This window comes from Notothenia rossii (assembly GCF_949606895.1).
Source record: "Notothenia rossii genome assembly, chromosome: 6".
Classification (NCBI taxonomy): domain Eukaryota; kingdom Metazoa; phylum Chordata; class Actinopteri; order Perciformes; family Nototheniidae; genus Notothenia; species Notothenia rossii.
Genome location: NC_136909.1, coordinates 50766746 through 50783438, shown reverse-complemented (window position 1 = coordinate 50783438; position 16693 = coordinate 50766746). Strand labels below are relative to the sequence as shown.

The following is a 16693-nucleotide window of genomic DNA, read 5'->3' as shown; positions in this document are numbered from 1 at the left end:
TTCCAGAATTTGGGGGAGCTTCAAAGACAGTGGACTGAAGCTGGAGTCCAGGTATCAAAAGTCACTGTTCACAGACGTGTCCGGGAAATGGGCTACAATAGCCGTATTCCCATGGTCAAGCCACTTCTGAACTCAAGACAACGGAAGAGGCGTCTGACTTGGGCTAAGGAAAAGAAGCACTGGACAGTTGCACAGTGGTCCAAAGTCCTCTTTTCAGACGAAAGCAAGTTTTGTATTTCATTTGGAAGTCAAGGCGCCAGAGTCTGGAGAAAGGCTGGAGAGGAGCAAAATCCAAGTTGCTTGAAATCCAGTGTGAAGTTCCCACAGTCAGCGATGGTTTGGGGAGCCATGTCAGCTGCTGGTGTTGGTCCACTGTGTTTCATCAAGCCCAGAGTAAATGCAGCTGTGTACCAAGAGATTTTAGAGCACTACATGCTTCCGTCTGCTGAAAAGCTCTATGGAGATGAGGAATTCATTTTCCAGCATGATCTGGCACCTGCCCACAGTGCCAAAACCACCAGTAACTGGTGTACTGACCATGGCATTACTGTCCTCGACTGGCCTGCAAATTCCCCTGACCTGAACCCCATAGAGAATATGTGGGGTATTGTGAAGAAGAAGCTGAAAGACACCAGACCCAACAATGCTAATGAGCTAAAGGCCGCTATTGAAGCATCCTGGGCATCCATAACACCTCAGCAATGCCACAGGCTGATTGCCTCCATGCCACGCCGCATTGATGCAGTAATCCGTGCAAAAGGATTCCCAACCAAGTACTGAGTGCATTAATGGACATTTTCAAATGTTTGATTGTGTTTTGCTGTTATAAATCTTTTTTTTTTACTTGGTCTGAGGAACTATTCTAATTTTTTGAGATAGGATTTTTGAGTTTTCTTAAGCTGTATGCCATAATCAGCAATATTAAAATAATAAAAGGCTTGCAATATTTCAGTTGATTTGTAATGAATCCAGAATGTATGACATTTTTGTTTTTTTAATTGCATTACAGAAAATAAAGAACTTTATCACAATATTCTAATTTTCTGAGACAGTCCTGTACATGTACACAGTTTGCAATCAGGTACACACAGACAACATACTGACAAAGTGTTTTGGCATATGTTTATACTTGCATAAAACCTTACACGTATCACATATTTGATGATATATTATGATTATTTATATTTTTTAGGAATTATTTTTTCACAAAATGTTTTCAGTTCAAGAGCTAGAGGGACGTTATTCTGTACATTGTGCTACCTATTAAAGATTTTGATATAAATTACATTTTACACAACGTGAGGCACAGCGCCGGCAAAAACTGAACAGTGATCATCCTTTATGTGTCGGAAAGAGCAGCGATGACTCACTCAAGATTTAGTTTTTTTTTTTTAAACGGAAGTGAAAATAAACACTTTGTATTTAAAATGTTTATAAATATAACAAACCAATGGATGATACACAGCAAACGGACACACTCTTTTGCACGTTGGTAAAAGTGTCTCCTCACATCTTGTTTTCTGAGGTCAGAATTACTATTTATTTATTATAGGTGTATATACAGTTGAGGCCTAAATGATTAGCCCCCCAGGAGTTATGGAACATTTTCCAGCATTGATAAAACTTGATACAATCAAACATTCACCAGTGTTATTTAGTAGCTTTTGGTACATTTTGGAAAATAAAGTAAGTTTTTAGGCTCGATTTATATCAAATATAGTGAAAAATGGGTTAGCCCCCTGGCCATTAATAGTCAATAGTGTACCCAGGGGCGGCGGGTACTGTAGGCTAGGGAAAGCTAAGCCTTCCCAAATATTTTTGTCACTACATCCAGGTAAAGAAAAATATAATGTTTGTGTCTTTGACATTAGCGCTGCTATGCAGCCACCTGTGCCCTGTACTACGAAGCCAGTTCAACAGACCCTGGATATGTTTGAGTTATCTTAACTAACCCTAACAAACGAGATCTCGCTAAGCGGTCCTACGACGTTGGTTATCAACTCGGTAAATCAAGCCAGGGTTTCTCTCTCCAGCTGAGAGTGCGTTCACGTGAAAGGGGCGGGGTTAGCAACATTCGACCAATCACAAACAGGGAGCTCCAACAAGGCATTTAGGACTGAGAGTGAATACACATACTATACAGAGATGCTGTATGAGAAACCAATGCAATTTTGGAACACAATATAAATCTATTTTAGTAGACCTCAACAATGGCATTATGATCAGTAGAAATGGCCATGACATGGGACCTTTAACACAATTACTAAGAAATAAAGCTATGGGAGTTTACGATGTGTCTTTCTCTCCCCCCATCCTCAGATACTGGATAAGTTGTTGGACAGGGAGAGTCAGACCCATAAGCCCCAGACTCTGAGCTCATTCTACTCCAGCAAGCCAGCAGCTGGCAGCCAGCGCAGCCCTTCCAAACACTCTGCTGCGAGCCATAGTGGGGTGAGCGGAGCAGCAGGGGGCATCTCCAAACATGGACCCTCCTCTTCCTCTGCTGCCACTGTGGCAGCCTCCTGCTCTGCTGCCACGGGATCTGGGGAAGTGGGGCAGCAGGCCGATCTGAACCCAGTGCAGAACAACACAGCCGGAGAGAGCACTGCTGAGCCCCGGGAGCATGGTGAGAACCCCTCCTCTCATAGAACACTGTGGAGGCTCTAAAACTGTCAAATCAAATGCATATTCCCCTTTGACTCTGATTTCAATGTTGGTTTAGCAGTGGTGATGACGCTGTGGTAACATCGTACTCTTTCCTCACCCTGTCAGATGGGCCTGCTTCATCAGCTGAGCACCAGAATGAGACGGCGCCTATTAAGGCAGAGGCCACGGTGCCCAGCCGGCTGGCTCTGGGGGCCCGCTGCGGATACAGCCAGCGCTGCTGGGGCTCGCCTGTGCGCCAGAAGAAGAAACACACGGGTAGTGTGTGTGTGTGTGTGTGTGTGTGTGTGTGTGTGTGTGTGTGTGTGTGTGTGTGTGTGTGTGTGTGTGTGTGTGTGTGTGTGTGTGTGTGTGTGTGTGTGTGTGTGTGTGTGTGTGTGTGTGTGTGTGTGTGTGTGTGTTGTCAGAGCTGTTGAATTGCATTACATGATACAAGTATAACTTAATGGGTGCGTCTAAATAACATGGTGTCCCAAGTGAAAGTTAGTTCTAGTCGTATTTGTGCTCTTTGTGAAATGGCTCCAGTAACAGAGCTGTTTGTTGGACAGGCATGGCGAGTATCGACAGCAGCGCTCCAGAGACCACCTCAGACAGCTCCCCCACCCTCAGCCGCCGGCCACTCCGGGGCGGCTGGGCAGCAACATCTTGGGGGCGGGGCCAGGACAGTGACAGCATCAGCAGCTCATCATCTGATTCACTGGGCTCCTCCTCCTCCAGCGGCTCTCGGAGGGCAGGGGGCGGGGCCAGGGCCAAGAGCACGGACACCAGCAGGTAAACACACTTCTTTCTCATGAACTCACTCACACAATAGCTGAGTTACCTGAAGTCCCATCAACAGATTAAAGTCTACTGTGACTGACAGCAGCAGGTGTTTATTGCGGAGGCAAAAGTTTGTACTTTACACCAGGGGTCAACAACAGTCCGCTGTAGACAACTTTTCTCCTCATTTGGCCATTTGATGTCCACACTACAACAATAGACTGATGACTTGTATCAGGCCATATCCTGTTTTAAATCCTATTCCCCACAGTAATTGTGTATACATTCTTTCATTGAATTTGTGATACAGAGCGATGGTGGGCTATGAACCTACTTATAGAACTGGAGTCACATCCAGGTAACTTCTATTTCTCCTTGTCTCATTACTTCTTTCATTCACTGTGATAGAGAGCCGGCCTCGCAGGCTTGTGATGAAAATGTGTTTGCTAGATATGTGCTAATGAAACAGAAAATATACTGAGCCTTCTTTACTTCCATAATGTTTTCTTCACTCTCAACTATCTCCTTCAGCATCTGAAACTGTCTGAGCTGAGCAGTCACAGCTCTTGTGGTGTCCAGGTGGTACATCTATAGATTCCGTAGCCCCTATGTGTAATTACATTTCGGCCACACAAAACTCTGCAGTCATAACGTAACCCTTAAAGTACAACTCTAAGGCTGCAGCCACACGAGGACAATAACGGAAACACACTGAAATCGTTATCAAAAAAGTATTCCATCCACACGCAATAGGCACCAGAAACGTGTCCGTCCACACGAGACAGCTCGAACCGCTGGAGACGCTGTAGTACATATGCCGGGCCTGTAAGTGGCGCTGTACTTCTGCCACAAAATACACCAAAAGCAGCGAAGAAGACTTCTCGCGCATGCATGGTTGCCACAGTTGCCCTTCTGTTTATTCTCAACGCTGGATTTAGCAGCAGAGGTGGGATTTCGCCTGTCAACATGTCCGTTAAAGTTTAAATCTTCCGGACAAAATGAGAAAAGTGCCGGTCAAAGGTCTTCTTTGTTATTTATTGAGCTTTAAAACAAATGAATAATGACTCTATATAATAATATAAGAATAATACACGGAGGACGGAGCCTCTCTTTTCCTCCCCCTCTCCTGACAGCCCATCAGTATCCGTGGTCTCATGCAGCTGGCTGATCCAGTAATGAGTGACCCGACAGTCAAAATAAACATATTCATAACTACTTTGGGTAGTTTGAGAGGTCATTAAAGTGTGATGATCTAACTTGAAGTGTGTGTTTTCCTCCGTTCATCGTTCCATCACAGCGGGCGGAGCTGCGGGTTGTCATGCCAAGCTTCGTGTCTCCTCTCCTGTCCGCTTAGACGTCACTCGCGTTTGTGTCCATATCAATCCAATCTAGCTGGAAGCTCCTGCCGGGGGCACTGTCCTGCGAGATACCGGGACCTGGCTCGAAACACTGGGGATATTGCGTCATCAGGAAATTATTATTATAGGGCGTAGACACGGAGCCGTTTGGCACCCCAGAGTGTTTCGTCCGCAGATCTACCCACCTTGGGACCCGTTATTGTTATCTTCATTTCCCTGTCGGCCTCGTGTGGCCGAACCGTCTATCTGATAGAGAACTGTAGCGGATACGACCGTTATCGTCCTCGTGTGGCTGCAGCTTAAATCCACCACAATAAAAGTGATGGTCACTGCTTAAAGTCTGGCTTCAGCTAAATGACCAAACTGATGATCTGAGTAATCTGTTGCAGAATGCTAATTGAGAGCTAATGCTATCAGAAGGAGAAATGACATGTTCACAGCTTTAGCACACCTCAGTGTGTGAGGCACACCTCAGATATCAAGCAGAGATCAGTTCACAATGAAAGCCTTTAGGACACACACATAAAATATACACATTATTATCGAAGTGATAATGAGCAATGAACTCTCTTATGACCTCGGTTTGCATGTACTGTAGGAAATCTGCCAAGTGATATAAAATAGTTTTAACACCGTTCATATTGTTGTCTGCTGCGATATGCTTTCAGTTTGTTGTTAAAGTTTATTTCCAGTTATTTATCATACATTCAAAGCAAGAGCAAAATATGAAAAATTACAGATAACATAAGAAACAACACAGAGAGCCTACAGTCCGCATGACGACTGAGAGGACAGTAGAGATGCAGTTGAGAGGCGAGATGAAGCTAAGATGGAGTAGGACGGGCTTTGCCTGCTTTGTTGGGCAGGTTTCCTGAAAACAAATCAGATTTTCACTAGATGTGTGTGTGTTTATTCTGAGCCACTGAGATTAATCTAATTCACATTTGTATATTTCCCTGTGTTCAGGTACAAAGGGCGGCGTCCAGAATGTCACGCCCCCCATGTGCCCAACCAGCCGTCAGAGGCAGCAGCACACTTTTATTTTGAGCTGGCCAAGACAGTGTTAATCAAAGCTGGAGGAAACTCCTCCACCTCCATTTTCACCCAGCCGTCAGCCAGCGGGGGCCACCAGGGGCCCCACAGAAACCTGCACCTGTGTGCCTTTGAGATTGGCCTGTATGCTCTTGGCCTCCACAACTTTGTTTCACCAAACTGGCTGTCCAGAACCTACTCCTCCCATGTGTCCTGGATTACTGGTGTGTGTGACAGAAGACAAGAAGAGACAAACTTTCATTGTATTTCATGTATTCACAAGTTGAATCGGTTCACAAGTTTCCTACCTTCCTTACTTCCTCCCTTACTTTCTGACTTCCTACCTTCCTTACTTTCTTCCTTACTATCTCCCTTACTTTCTACCTTCCTACCTTACCATCTCCCTTACTTACTTTCTACCTCCCTTCCTTCCTTCCTTCCCTGCCAGCACACTGTAACCTCTCCTCTTCTCTCAGGCCAGGCAATGGAGATCGGCAGCGCAGCCCTCAACATTTTGGTGGAGTGTTGGGATGGACACCTCACCCCCCCAGAGGTAGCATCACTTGCCGACCGTGCGTCGCGGGCCAGGGACCCCAACATGGTGCGGGCGGCAGCAGAGCTGGCCCTGAGCTGCCTGCCTCACGCTCACGCTCTCAACCCTAATGAGATCCAGAGAGCCCTGGTGCAGTGCAAAGAGCAGGTACACTAAGGCTCTGCTTATACATATATATATAGATATATATTTATTTATGAGCCTTCATAGTGTAGCAGGATGCCAGGTGTTTTAGGAAGTGAATCCGGGTATTGCAGTTTTAATAGCGGTAGCAGAATAATATAGAGTTTAGAAAAGCCAACAAAGGAAGTGTCAAGCAACACAACTGAATGACTTCTGTGAAGAACATGGAGATGGTTGGTCTGATGATCATCTTGAGTTAATCCAGCAACATAGTATGTGCATCTTCTCATTTCAAAATGTAATAAAATGAAACAACACATTCTAACTGACAGCTGGGTAGTGTTTCCATAGATGGATGCTTGTTTCCCTTAAATCACCTGAAGTCTAAAAAGGTATTTAGCTTGGCTCTTATTATGGCTTCCCTTCTTTCTTCAGGACAATGTGATGCTGGAGAAGGCCTGCATGGCAGTGGAGGAAGCAGCCAAGGGTGGGGGGGTGTACCCTGAGGTCCTGTTTGAGGTGGCCCACCAGTGGTACTGGCTGTATGAGCAATCGGTGGGTGGGGGCTCAGGCCAGCATCGGGAGACGTCAGGGCGCTGCGGGGCCAACGGGGGCTCGGGCAGGAGGCCCCAGGAGTCCAGCTGTGTGGTGATTGACACCAGAGCAGGCATAGAGTCTGCTGGCGTGGCAACAGTCACCGCCTCCGTCACTGCAGCAGCCGTGGTCCCCGTCATCTCTGTGGGCTCCACCATCTATCAGTCCCACATCATGCCTGGGCAGGCCATGGCTCACCCCCACAGTCAGGGGCTCCACCCCTACACCACCATTCAGGCCCATCTCCCCACCGTCTGCACCCCTCAGTACCTGGGACACCCTCTGCAGCACGTCCCCCGGCCCACCGTCTTCCCTATCGCCGGTGCTGCATATCCACAGGTCAAAACAGCTCACACGTTAAATGAAAATATTTAAAGCATTAATCTGCTCACTGTTTTCTTTTTATATACTTACAATTTATTGATTTGTTAGTTTTTTGCTGATCAGCTCATTTTTTTAAATCAACTACTTGTTTCTGTTTTAGTACAGTTCCACATTGGCAATTTATATTAACTTTTAAAACTATAGAAATTTCAAAAATAAAACAAATATTCCAAAAATCTTCAATACTTAGCTGCAGAGATGGCAAAAGTACACACATCCTTTACTCAAGTAGAAGTAAAGATACTCGTGTTTAAAAATATTCTGGTAAAAGTAGAACTTCTTTACTTAAGTAAAAGTAAAGAGGCTTTGAAATGTACTTAAAGGGGACCTATCATGCAAAATGCACTTTTTGATGTCTTTTATACATGAATATGTGTCCCCGGTGCGTCAGGAGACTCACGAAGTGTCAGAAAACAAAACCCTCTCTCTTTTCCTCATTGCCCACATCTCTAAAAACGGGGGAAGTTGACAACGGAGCTGATCCAGATTTGCGTGCGGACCCACGGCCCTATCAGAAAGTTGCTATCAGAAACAATGCCGGACTGTTTTGGACGTAATATGGCCTTTGTTTACATTAGCATCGCTAACACTCGGAGCTAACCTGGACTGGAGAGAGTTTGTGTAAAGAAGCAGGAAATAAAGAAATGAACTCACCTTGTGGTAAACCCGCGAGAGAGAAAGCATTTGAGCTCCATACTGTTTCAGAAATAATCCTTGATGTGGTTTGGAACATGATGGCGTTTAATCCCGGGAGCATTTAACTGTAGCTGCCGGGTAATTCTGAGCTGGCATTAGCTCCCCCTCCTCTTTTTTTATTCTTCAAACTAAGGACCCAAAATCTGTAGTTCTCTAACAGCTGAAACAGAGGGATATGAGGGATTTCTAAAATGCATGATCTGTTTGGTATTTTAAGCAAAACACATCATAGATATGTTTTTACATATTTGTATATATCTGAGACCCATCATATATGCCTAAAAATAGCATAATGGGAGACCTTTAAGTAAAAAGTACCCATAGCTAGCAGCTGTTTTAAAGAGTACCTGACCTCCCTTTATATTAATAGAACAATAATGTCATTGTTAGCTAATGAATGTTTCCATGCTGAACAACGGCAACATGACAATGTTTTCATTGGTCCCTCTTCTTTAGAGAAGACCAGGAAATGATGGATAGACGGATCGTGTTCAAATCAATAGGCACGCAATGACTCTAAATAATAATGATCACGCCACCAAACACACATTCAAACTAAAGGAACCAGCCTGTTTGGAAAATGTAAGAAGTAGAAAGTACAGGTATTTGTGTTCAACATGTAAGAAGTAGAAAGTACAGGTATTTGTGTTCAACATGTAAGAAGTAGAAAGTACAGGTATTTGTGTTCAACATGTAAGAAGTAGAAAGTACAGGTATTTGGGTTCAACATGTAAGAAGTAGAAAGTACAGGTATTTGGGTTCAACATGGAAGAAGTAGAAAGTACAGGTATTTGGGTTCAACATGGAAGAAGTAGAAAGTACAGGTATTTGTGTTCAAAATGGAAGAAGTAGAAAGTAAAAAGTCGTCAGAAAAATAAGTAGTGGAGTAAAATGCTGATACCAGAAAAATGTACTTAAGTAGGCCTACAGTAACAAAGTATTGTGGAGAAATAGAGCTGTGCTAATGGCTGCTGAGTTTCTTACCTCACATGCATTAGATCTTGAATGATAAGTCAATAAATCAGTCGGATCATTAACAGTCATCATGAAGTCATTTTCAAGCAAAAAGCCTCATCTATTGTTGTTATGTTAGCTGATTGGTCAGTGCATTGATTGGTCAGTGCAATGTCTGAGAGGTCTGTACCTTCTGATTCAAACTGATCTCTGACCTTTTATAGAAAATGAGCGGCAGGTGAATTGATATTCAAAACTCAAACAATTTCATAACAATAGAAGATGGTCCATAGACAGGGGTGCACATAAGTGGTACGCATGCGCTGCAACAATCTGAAATGCGTACCGTCACTTGCGTACCGACGTACTTGTGAAGCTTTTCCAGAAGGCGGTTAAATCACCGGACGACAGAGTCGGTTTCCGTGTGCACAGACAGGGCTGCTGTTAACGTCGGTCTGTACAGCAGCACTGCGCTAAAACAGCTGATCACAACGTTCATACGCTCTCTGGTCACGAGCTCTGCACTCCACTACCACTCCTCCCCCCCCCCCCCCCCCCCCCCCGTTGACAGAGGGCTTCGTGGGAACTTTGAGGGGAACCAGAAGTTGGAGTACCAAACACTGACTCCAGGTACTCTGAGTACCTCACTGAGAATGTTGTGTGCACCCCTGTCCATAGAGCTTGTGTGCATTCTATTCTGAAACAGACAATTTACGTCTGTTGCTGTTTTTAAAATTCTCACATTTCTTGGATTTTTCTTGGAAGTGGTATGAGTGCAGGTGTTCACATGTACCTATACAGTATAAATATGTCTGTGTACCCCCTTAGGGAATCCACCCAGCCTTTATCGGAGCCCAGTACCCGTTCTCAGTGGCCACTGGCCCCCAGCCCCCTATGGCAGCCACGGCTGTGACCTTCCCCGGGGTCCCGGTACCGTCCATGACTCAGATCGCCGTCCACCCGTACCACCCTGAGAGCGGGCTGCCCCTCACAACTGTAGCAGGTCAGTGTGTTCCATCTGAGTTTCTGTTTACCTCACTGCATGGAGGTAAAGCCTCTTGATATATGAGCTGTGTTAATTTGTAACAATCGGGGTCCCTGTCATGTTTCACAGTGGGCAGCGTCCACGCGGGCCCCACCATCCAGGCCATCCAGGGGACATCCCTGTCCTCCCAGCCCGGATCAATGATGGGCACTGCTTTCCCAATAGAGGACGAGCAGCACAGCCAGCCAATCAGCCAACAGGGCCTGCACTACCTGCACTCTGCCTACAGAGTTGGTGAGGACTCGTGTTGAAAAACTGCCAGTAGTCCAACAGGTTGACTGCCCACATGTGATCCCCACTGTTCTTTTGTGTGAAGGCATGCTGGCGCTGGAGATGCTGGGCAGGAGGGCTCACAATGACCACCCCAACAACTTCTCCAGGAGTCCGCCTTACACTGAGGACGTCAAATGGCTGCTGGGACTGGCTGCCAGGCTAGGTGAGCCTGCACAACATGCATTATAGCAGTGTTTTTCAACCTGTTACATAAAAAATTCCCGCAACACACCAACAACCACAAAACGTAGAAAATGACACATTGTACCCCAATAGTGTTTTTCAAAGTGGGGGCCCGACCCCCCGGGGGGCTGCCAGGGGGGTCACGCAAAGTTTGAGGGAAAGGGGAATTTCTTTATTTTTTTTAAGTTACATTTCTTTTTTCTTTTTACATTTTTTTGATGTTATTAATAACTGCATATCTATCAATCTGTGTCCTTTGATGCCAATCTTTTAATATTTTATTTGTATTAATATTTTTATTTTATTGTTCTTAAATTACACGACCGCCCTTCAAGCCAATCAGAATCGAGCTGCCGCTACTGAGAGTGAAACTGAGTATCTGCTCAGCTTTTGGAGCAAGTGAGAGCTAGTGAATATTTCGCTCTGCACCTGGATGAGAGCACGGATGTAGCAAATATTGTTGTTTATATATATGAATATAAATATGTTTATTGTTAATATTACTGTTGAATATTATATATAATATTATTAAGGCATAAGTAGCTTTCAAAAATGCAAAAAATATATGTTAACTGTTCATGTTACTGTTCAAGATTATATAATATTATAAAGACAGAAATCACTTTAAAAATGCTTTAAAAATATGTTTACTGTTGATATTACTGTTTAATATTTTGTTAAGAATGTTTATAACAGAAGACACAATGAATGTAATGAATGACAAACAAAAGATAAATACAAAAAATGTTTAGAAGAATAACTGATTATGAATACATTAATACAAATATATATTAAGAAAATGTATCAAGCTGTATGATTAATTTGTCATATTTACCATCATAATGTACTCATCATTTAAAAAAAGAATTGCAACAGGGGGGTCCCCGCCAGAGGATAATGCTATATGGGGGTCCTTGGCATGGCAAAGTTATGATTACCGATATGATGACTGTTTTTCTCATAACAGTTACCTGTTTCTCAGTTTGTTTAGAATAGTGTTCTGGTTCTGAATTGACAGTGTTTTTGAGATGATGTTTAAGCTTGCTTGGGACCATGGCACTGTGGGACAGCTTTTCCCCACACCAAGGACAATGGAGATGGTGTGGTCAGAGACATGGTGAAAGTAAATCCAAACCAAAGATAGTTGTCACTGTACTGCCTTGAGCTCACCTTGTTTTCTTTCCTATGGCCACGACTCACACGAGGCTCTTCATCTCGGCTAGAATTTTGTCAAGGACCCAGTCTTTTGTTTTATATTTATCCATCACTGTTCGTCACCTCATCCCTTAACTTTACTGTCTTAAATGTACAAGGTAATAACTGCGCTACCTACTGCCACCCACTGGCATAGGAGAGTTATTGAATACTGCCCTGACACTGCAGGCACAGACGCTCAATAATGCTGCTGCACAGTGGTTGAAAATCATTGCATTATTGGACACTAAGGGAGGGACAGGTTGATGGGGAATATTTTGTGTTAGTTGTCCGCTCGGTAGCACACACAAGTAAGACTACTGGAACATCTCCGTCTGCCTCGCAGACAAACTAAAAACTGCTACAGTATGAAGTTAAGAAGAGCTGTCACAATAAACCAATGTTTAAAAAAGCAGATGCCCTTGTACACACCACTGTAGACGGGACACAGTGCTGCGCCCATACACACTCATTGTTAAAACAGTATAACTTTAATGCTTCGCTGTCTGTCTTCTGTCTTTCTCTCTTCCTGTCAGGAGTCAACTATGTGTACCAGTTCTGTGTGGGAGCAGCAAAAGGAGTCCTCAGTCCGTTCGTCCTGCAGGAGATCATCATGGAGGCTCTGCAGAGACTCAACCCCGCCCACATCCACGCACACCTCCGAACACCCGCTTTCCACCAGCTGGTGCAGCGCTGCCAACAGGCCTACCTGCAGGTACACGCATCAGCAAACATTGAAAAAAGAATACACTAAACGTTTTTATCCTAACCAAATATTCTGTTTCAGCATCTCACTTAAAAATATGCAGTCTAGAATGTTGATGTAATAGAAAACAACAAACTCAAAAGATTTAATTTCTGCCCAAATTCTGACATTCAAACTTAAATTGAGAATGCCTCAATAGAGGCTTTGAATTAAAAAATAAAATAATTAATGGTGTCAATTCAAAAAAATGAATTGTGTTTATCACAATAATATTTTGTGAGTAATCCCGTCAGCCAGCGGGGGCCACCAGGGGCCCCACAGAAACCTGCACCTGTGTGCCTTTGAGATTGGCCTGTATGCTCTTGGCCTCCACAACTTTGTTTCACCAAACTGGCTGTCCAGAACCTACTCCTCCCATGTGTCCTGGATTACTGGTGTGTGTGACAGAAGACATGAAGAGACACACTTTCATTGTATTTCATGTATTCACAAGTTGAATCAGTTCACAAGTTTGTGAATTGTGTTTATCACATTGATATTCTGTGAGTAATAATGAATAATCACAAGTTTAAAGTACTAGTATTAACTTCTAATTTAGGGGAACATAAACAAATACATGTGGGGTGTTGTAATAAAGACATGCAAAACTACCTGGTAGTAGCTTGTAGCTTTAAATGCTAATGAGCTGCCACTCCCCGCGCCCCCTCTGTGCGCACAATGATGCTTACGTTGGTTGGTGAGTGGCTGATGGTTGCACAACCCAGAAAAACATTTAAAAAGTGGCCAAAATCTAATCCGCTCATTTTCAGACAGGTTTTAATATAGGTGGATCAGGAAAAAAAGAGAGAATCTTTTTTCCTCAAACGTTCTGAGGCTCTTTACACAGAGGGGACACATTAACGTATAAAAAAGATGAAAAAGTAAATGTTGCATGCATGTCATAATTTAAAGTTTGTAACACTGATTGTAGATAATATGTGGATTTAAGAAGTCAGCTCACATTAGTCCTTAAGGCTGTGACGAGATGCTGGTCAGGGCTGGGTCCCGCCTCGATGCTGTATCCTGTTCTCTTTATACATGTATGCTCTCATTAGAACGAATGAGAACCTGTCCCTGCCTCTCTCTGCAGTACATCCACCATCGGCTCATCCACCTGACGCCTGCAGACTACGATGACTTTGTGAACATCATCCGCAGCGCTCGTAGTGCGTTCTGCCTGACACCTGTGGGCATGATGCAGTTCAACGATGTGCTGCAGAACCTGAAGAGAGGCAAGCAGACCAAGGAGCTGTGGCAACGCATCTCCCTGGAGATGGCCACCTTCTCACCATGAGAGAGGGTCCTGGGCCCCCTCAGCCTCCAGCACAGCTACTGCCACTGCACTGAGCGCGCTCCCCGCTCTGAGGTTGCTTCTCTCTGGGCGTGGACTCAGAATGACTCTGCACAAAGGCAGTACAATCAGCTCTCGCGCCCCACCCTCAGACACTTACTTTTTTATGTGTGTTCGGAGCTCAGAGGAGGAGTCAGCTCACCCTCCTGCTCTCCTCTGCTCCTGACTGACTCCTCACCCCCGTTTTATCATGGTTCATGTTTGTGTAACTGTGGAATTAAAGTGTACTCCTTCCTTTCTTCATCTTACTCGACTCTTCCATTTCCCCTTAACTGAAGACATTGACGGAGGCCTCTCACCCTCCTCTCTTCGGAGTGTCCTGTAGTGAGGCTCATTTTTATGCTGCAACATTCCTGTCCACAGTGGTTGGTGCTGAGGCCTCAACACATACAGCTCCTCACTATGGATCTGAATCTCTGCAGTGTGGGTAAAAAGAAGGATTTGCAAGAAAAAGTTTAATATGAGAAATTATATTGTGAGTTTGCGTGAGGATTTTTCCGTATTTTGTTTAATCTTTTTGATACTTTATATAGAATATGACATGTATTCAGAGAGGAACAGGAAGAGAATAACAGAATGTTAAGGTGCTGTTTTTGTTGTGTTGAATCCATATTTAAATTGGGTATCACTTTTAATCTCCTTAAGGCTAATGACTCAATTTCTTGACATTTAACAGAATAAGCCACATTTGTTAAATGTACTCACTGACTTAACACAACAACTGCAACAAAAGTAAACCTTTAGGATTAAACACTTGATCAAAAATATTGTTAACATGAGAAGTAAACACGCATTGGATGCCTGCAGTTTTTCATCCTAATGGAACACACATCAGTGAGAACTCAAAGTATTGAAGGTCCGTACCCAGCCCTTCTTCCCAGCATCCACTGAGCAGTTCAAGTGCAAAATATCTCAGGTGCTTTGCATTGAAGCTTCATGGGGAGCAGCTTTTCACTGCTCCATTACATTAGTTAGTCTTAACAGTTTGTCCTCATGTCCAAGGTTCCTTTCATGTGAAATCAACTTGTACAGACACATCAGTAAACCTTCTCTCAAACATGATTGAGTTTAGCACCGCAACTGGAACAAGTGTCCTATTTCTGCTGTGCGTCTTCAAAGACAATGTGTTGTTTTATTAGAGAGTACAGATCTTGGTATTTGGATTGTATGTTTCCAGTGTGAAGCACCTGGGACTGTCACACACAACAGTGTCTGTGTCTCATTTGATGGCCTTCTACAAAATGTATTCAGCACAGGTAAAACCTGTCACACAGGGGACAGATCACGCCTGCAGAGACAGTGGCCCCTGCAATGAGACACAGCCATGGTTGATGTGCAATGCAAGAGAGTGTGAGTGCTCGCCCACAGATCCGTACCCTTTTCTTCATGATGAGCTCACAGACATGGTGCTGCATCTCTGTCCAGGCAGCTGCTGTGCTTCTGAAGCCGCTTGGCTCTGGACCTCACAGGTGAAGGTGACTTAGTAGAAAATGTACTGTGATATTTTTGTATTCCTCAAAAAGTGTTGCTTGATTGAAAAGTTCTATATGTGCTGATTGCAAAAAGGTTCTAATTTAGAGTGAAAATAATTGATAAAAAAAAAGATAAAAAAGCAATACTAAAAGTGTAGAGTTTACTTAATAAAGATAATTCAAAACACTAACGTTCTGTGACTGATGTGTCGGATTCAGTTGGAGTTCTCGTTGATTGTCCTACAGAGGTCCAAAGGTCATTGTGGTCCTCAGGCTGCCTGTAGAACCAGCAGCTGCCACAGGAGGGTCCTCGTCAGTCTGGACCTCACTGTCCTCCTGTCCCCCAGCAGCCATGTAGGTCACTTATTTAGTGATCTACCTTTCTATCCATGATGTTTTCAGTAAAGCACCAGCCATAGGGTCATGTTAGGTCAGGTGTGTCCTGCTGATTGTTCCTGTAATTACTTTTTCACAAATGCTCGAGCAGAACTAAGTAGACGTACCTTCTGTGTGCAATATGTGGGTTAGTTCTGAACATCCATTCATATTTTACAAATCAGAGTATTGGTTTACAGGTGTGTTTTTTTCCACTCACCTGATGCTTGCACAAAGCCACTGTAGAATAATAACCACAGCCCATCACAGATCCTGTCTCTGTAAAAAATACTAATCCCACTTTGACAACAGCTCTCCTATGGGTCCCACTGCAGGGCCTGATGGGTGCTAGAGCCAGGATCAGGCACCATTACATTAGTTAGACGCTTTTATCCAAAGCGACTTACATACTCAGTACTGTGGACAATCCCCACAGGAGCCATTTGGTGTGAAGTGTCTCAGGGAAACAAAGACTGCAATGGGACTCAAACTTGCTACCCCCGATTCGAAGTCCAGCAACTACTCACTGAGCCACAGCCTCCCACCATAAATTGGTCTGAAATTGTCTGAAGCAAATTTGGATTGATGCAGGTCATGGACGCCATGTTCCTGCTTTAAACACACTGAGAATGTATTGTGCTTGTAGGAGGCAGTTGGATTGTGTGCTCTCCATCAGTGTCCATGCCCAGGGAGGGACAGCCAGGTCTTCACACGACTCAGTATGGTGGGCTCTACACAGTTAGCTACTTACCAAATTAACTCTTTGACTTTCTGTGCATACAGTTCACCACAGCAGTCTAAGCCTCAAGCAAATCCACTGCAAATGCTTCCCATGACAGACATGTGAGTTCAGCACAATACAGCTGTCATGTGTTCATATTGATAACATTGCACAGGCCAGGAGGACTAAAGATACATGTAAATTGTAGCATACATTT

General features: G+C 44.1%; 1 protein-coding gene across 4 annotated transcripts in view; it reads left to right on the top strand.

Moving 5' to 3' along the window:
- Positions 1-15567, top strand: part of zswim8 (zinc finger, SWIM-type containing 8) — a 46617-nt gene extending 31050 nt beyond the window's left edge. For 2 of the 4 annotated variants that reach the window (XM_079688957.1, XM_079688956.1), the window contains exons 16-27: positions 2320-2626; positions 2773-2922; positions 3213-3435; positions 3734-3781; positions 5748-6037; positions 6290-6513; positions 6925-7422; positions 9946-10120; positions 10232-10396; positions 10479-10598; positions 12349-12527; positions 13648-15567. In XM_079688957.1, the coding sequence (XP_079545083.1) occupies positions 2320-2626; positions 2773-2922; positions 3213-3435; positions 3734-3781; positions 5748-6037; positions 6290-6513; positions 6925-7422; positions 9946-10120; positions 10232-10396; positions 10479-10598; positions 12349-12527; positions 13648-13851 (2583 nt within the window). In that variant the 3' untranslated portion in view covers positions 13852-15567. The remainder of the gene's footprint in view (positions 1-2319; positions 2627-2772; positions 2923-3212; positions 3436-3733; positions 3782-5747; positions 6038-6289; positions 6514-6924; positions 7423-9945; positions 10121-10231; positions 10397-10478; positions 10599-12348; positions 12528-13647) is intronic. The other 2 variants (XM_079688959.1, XM_079688958.1) reach the window with 1 other exon arrangement.
- Positions 15568-16693: the final 1126 nt, after the last annotated feature.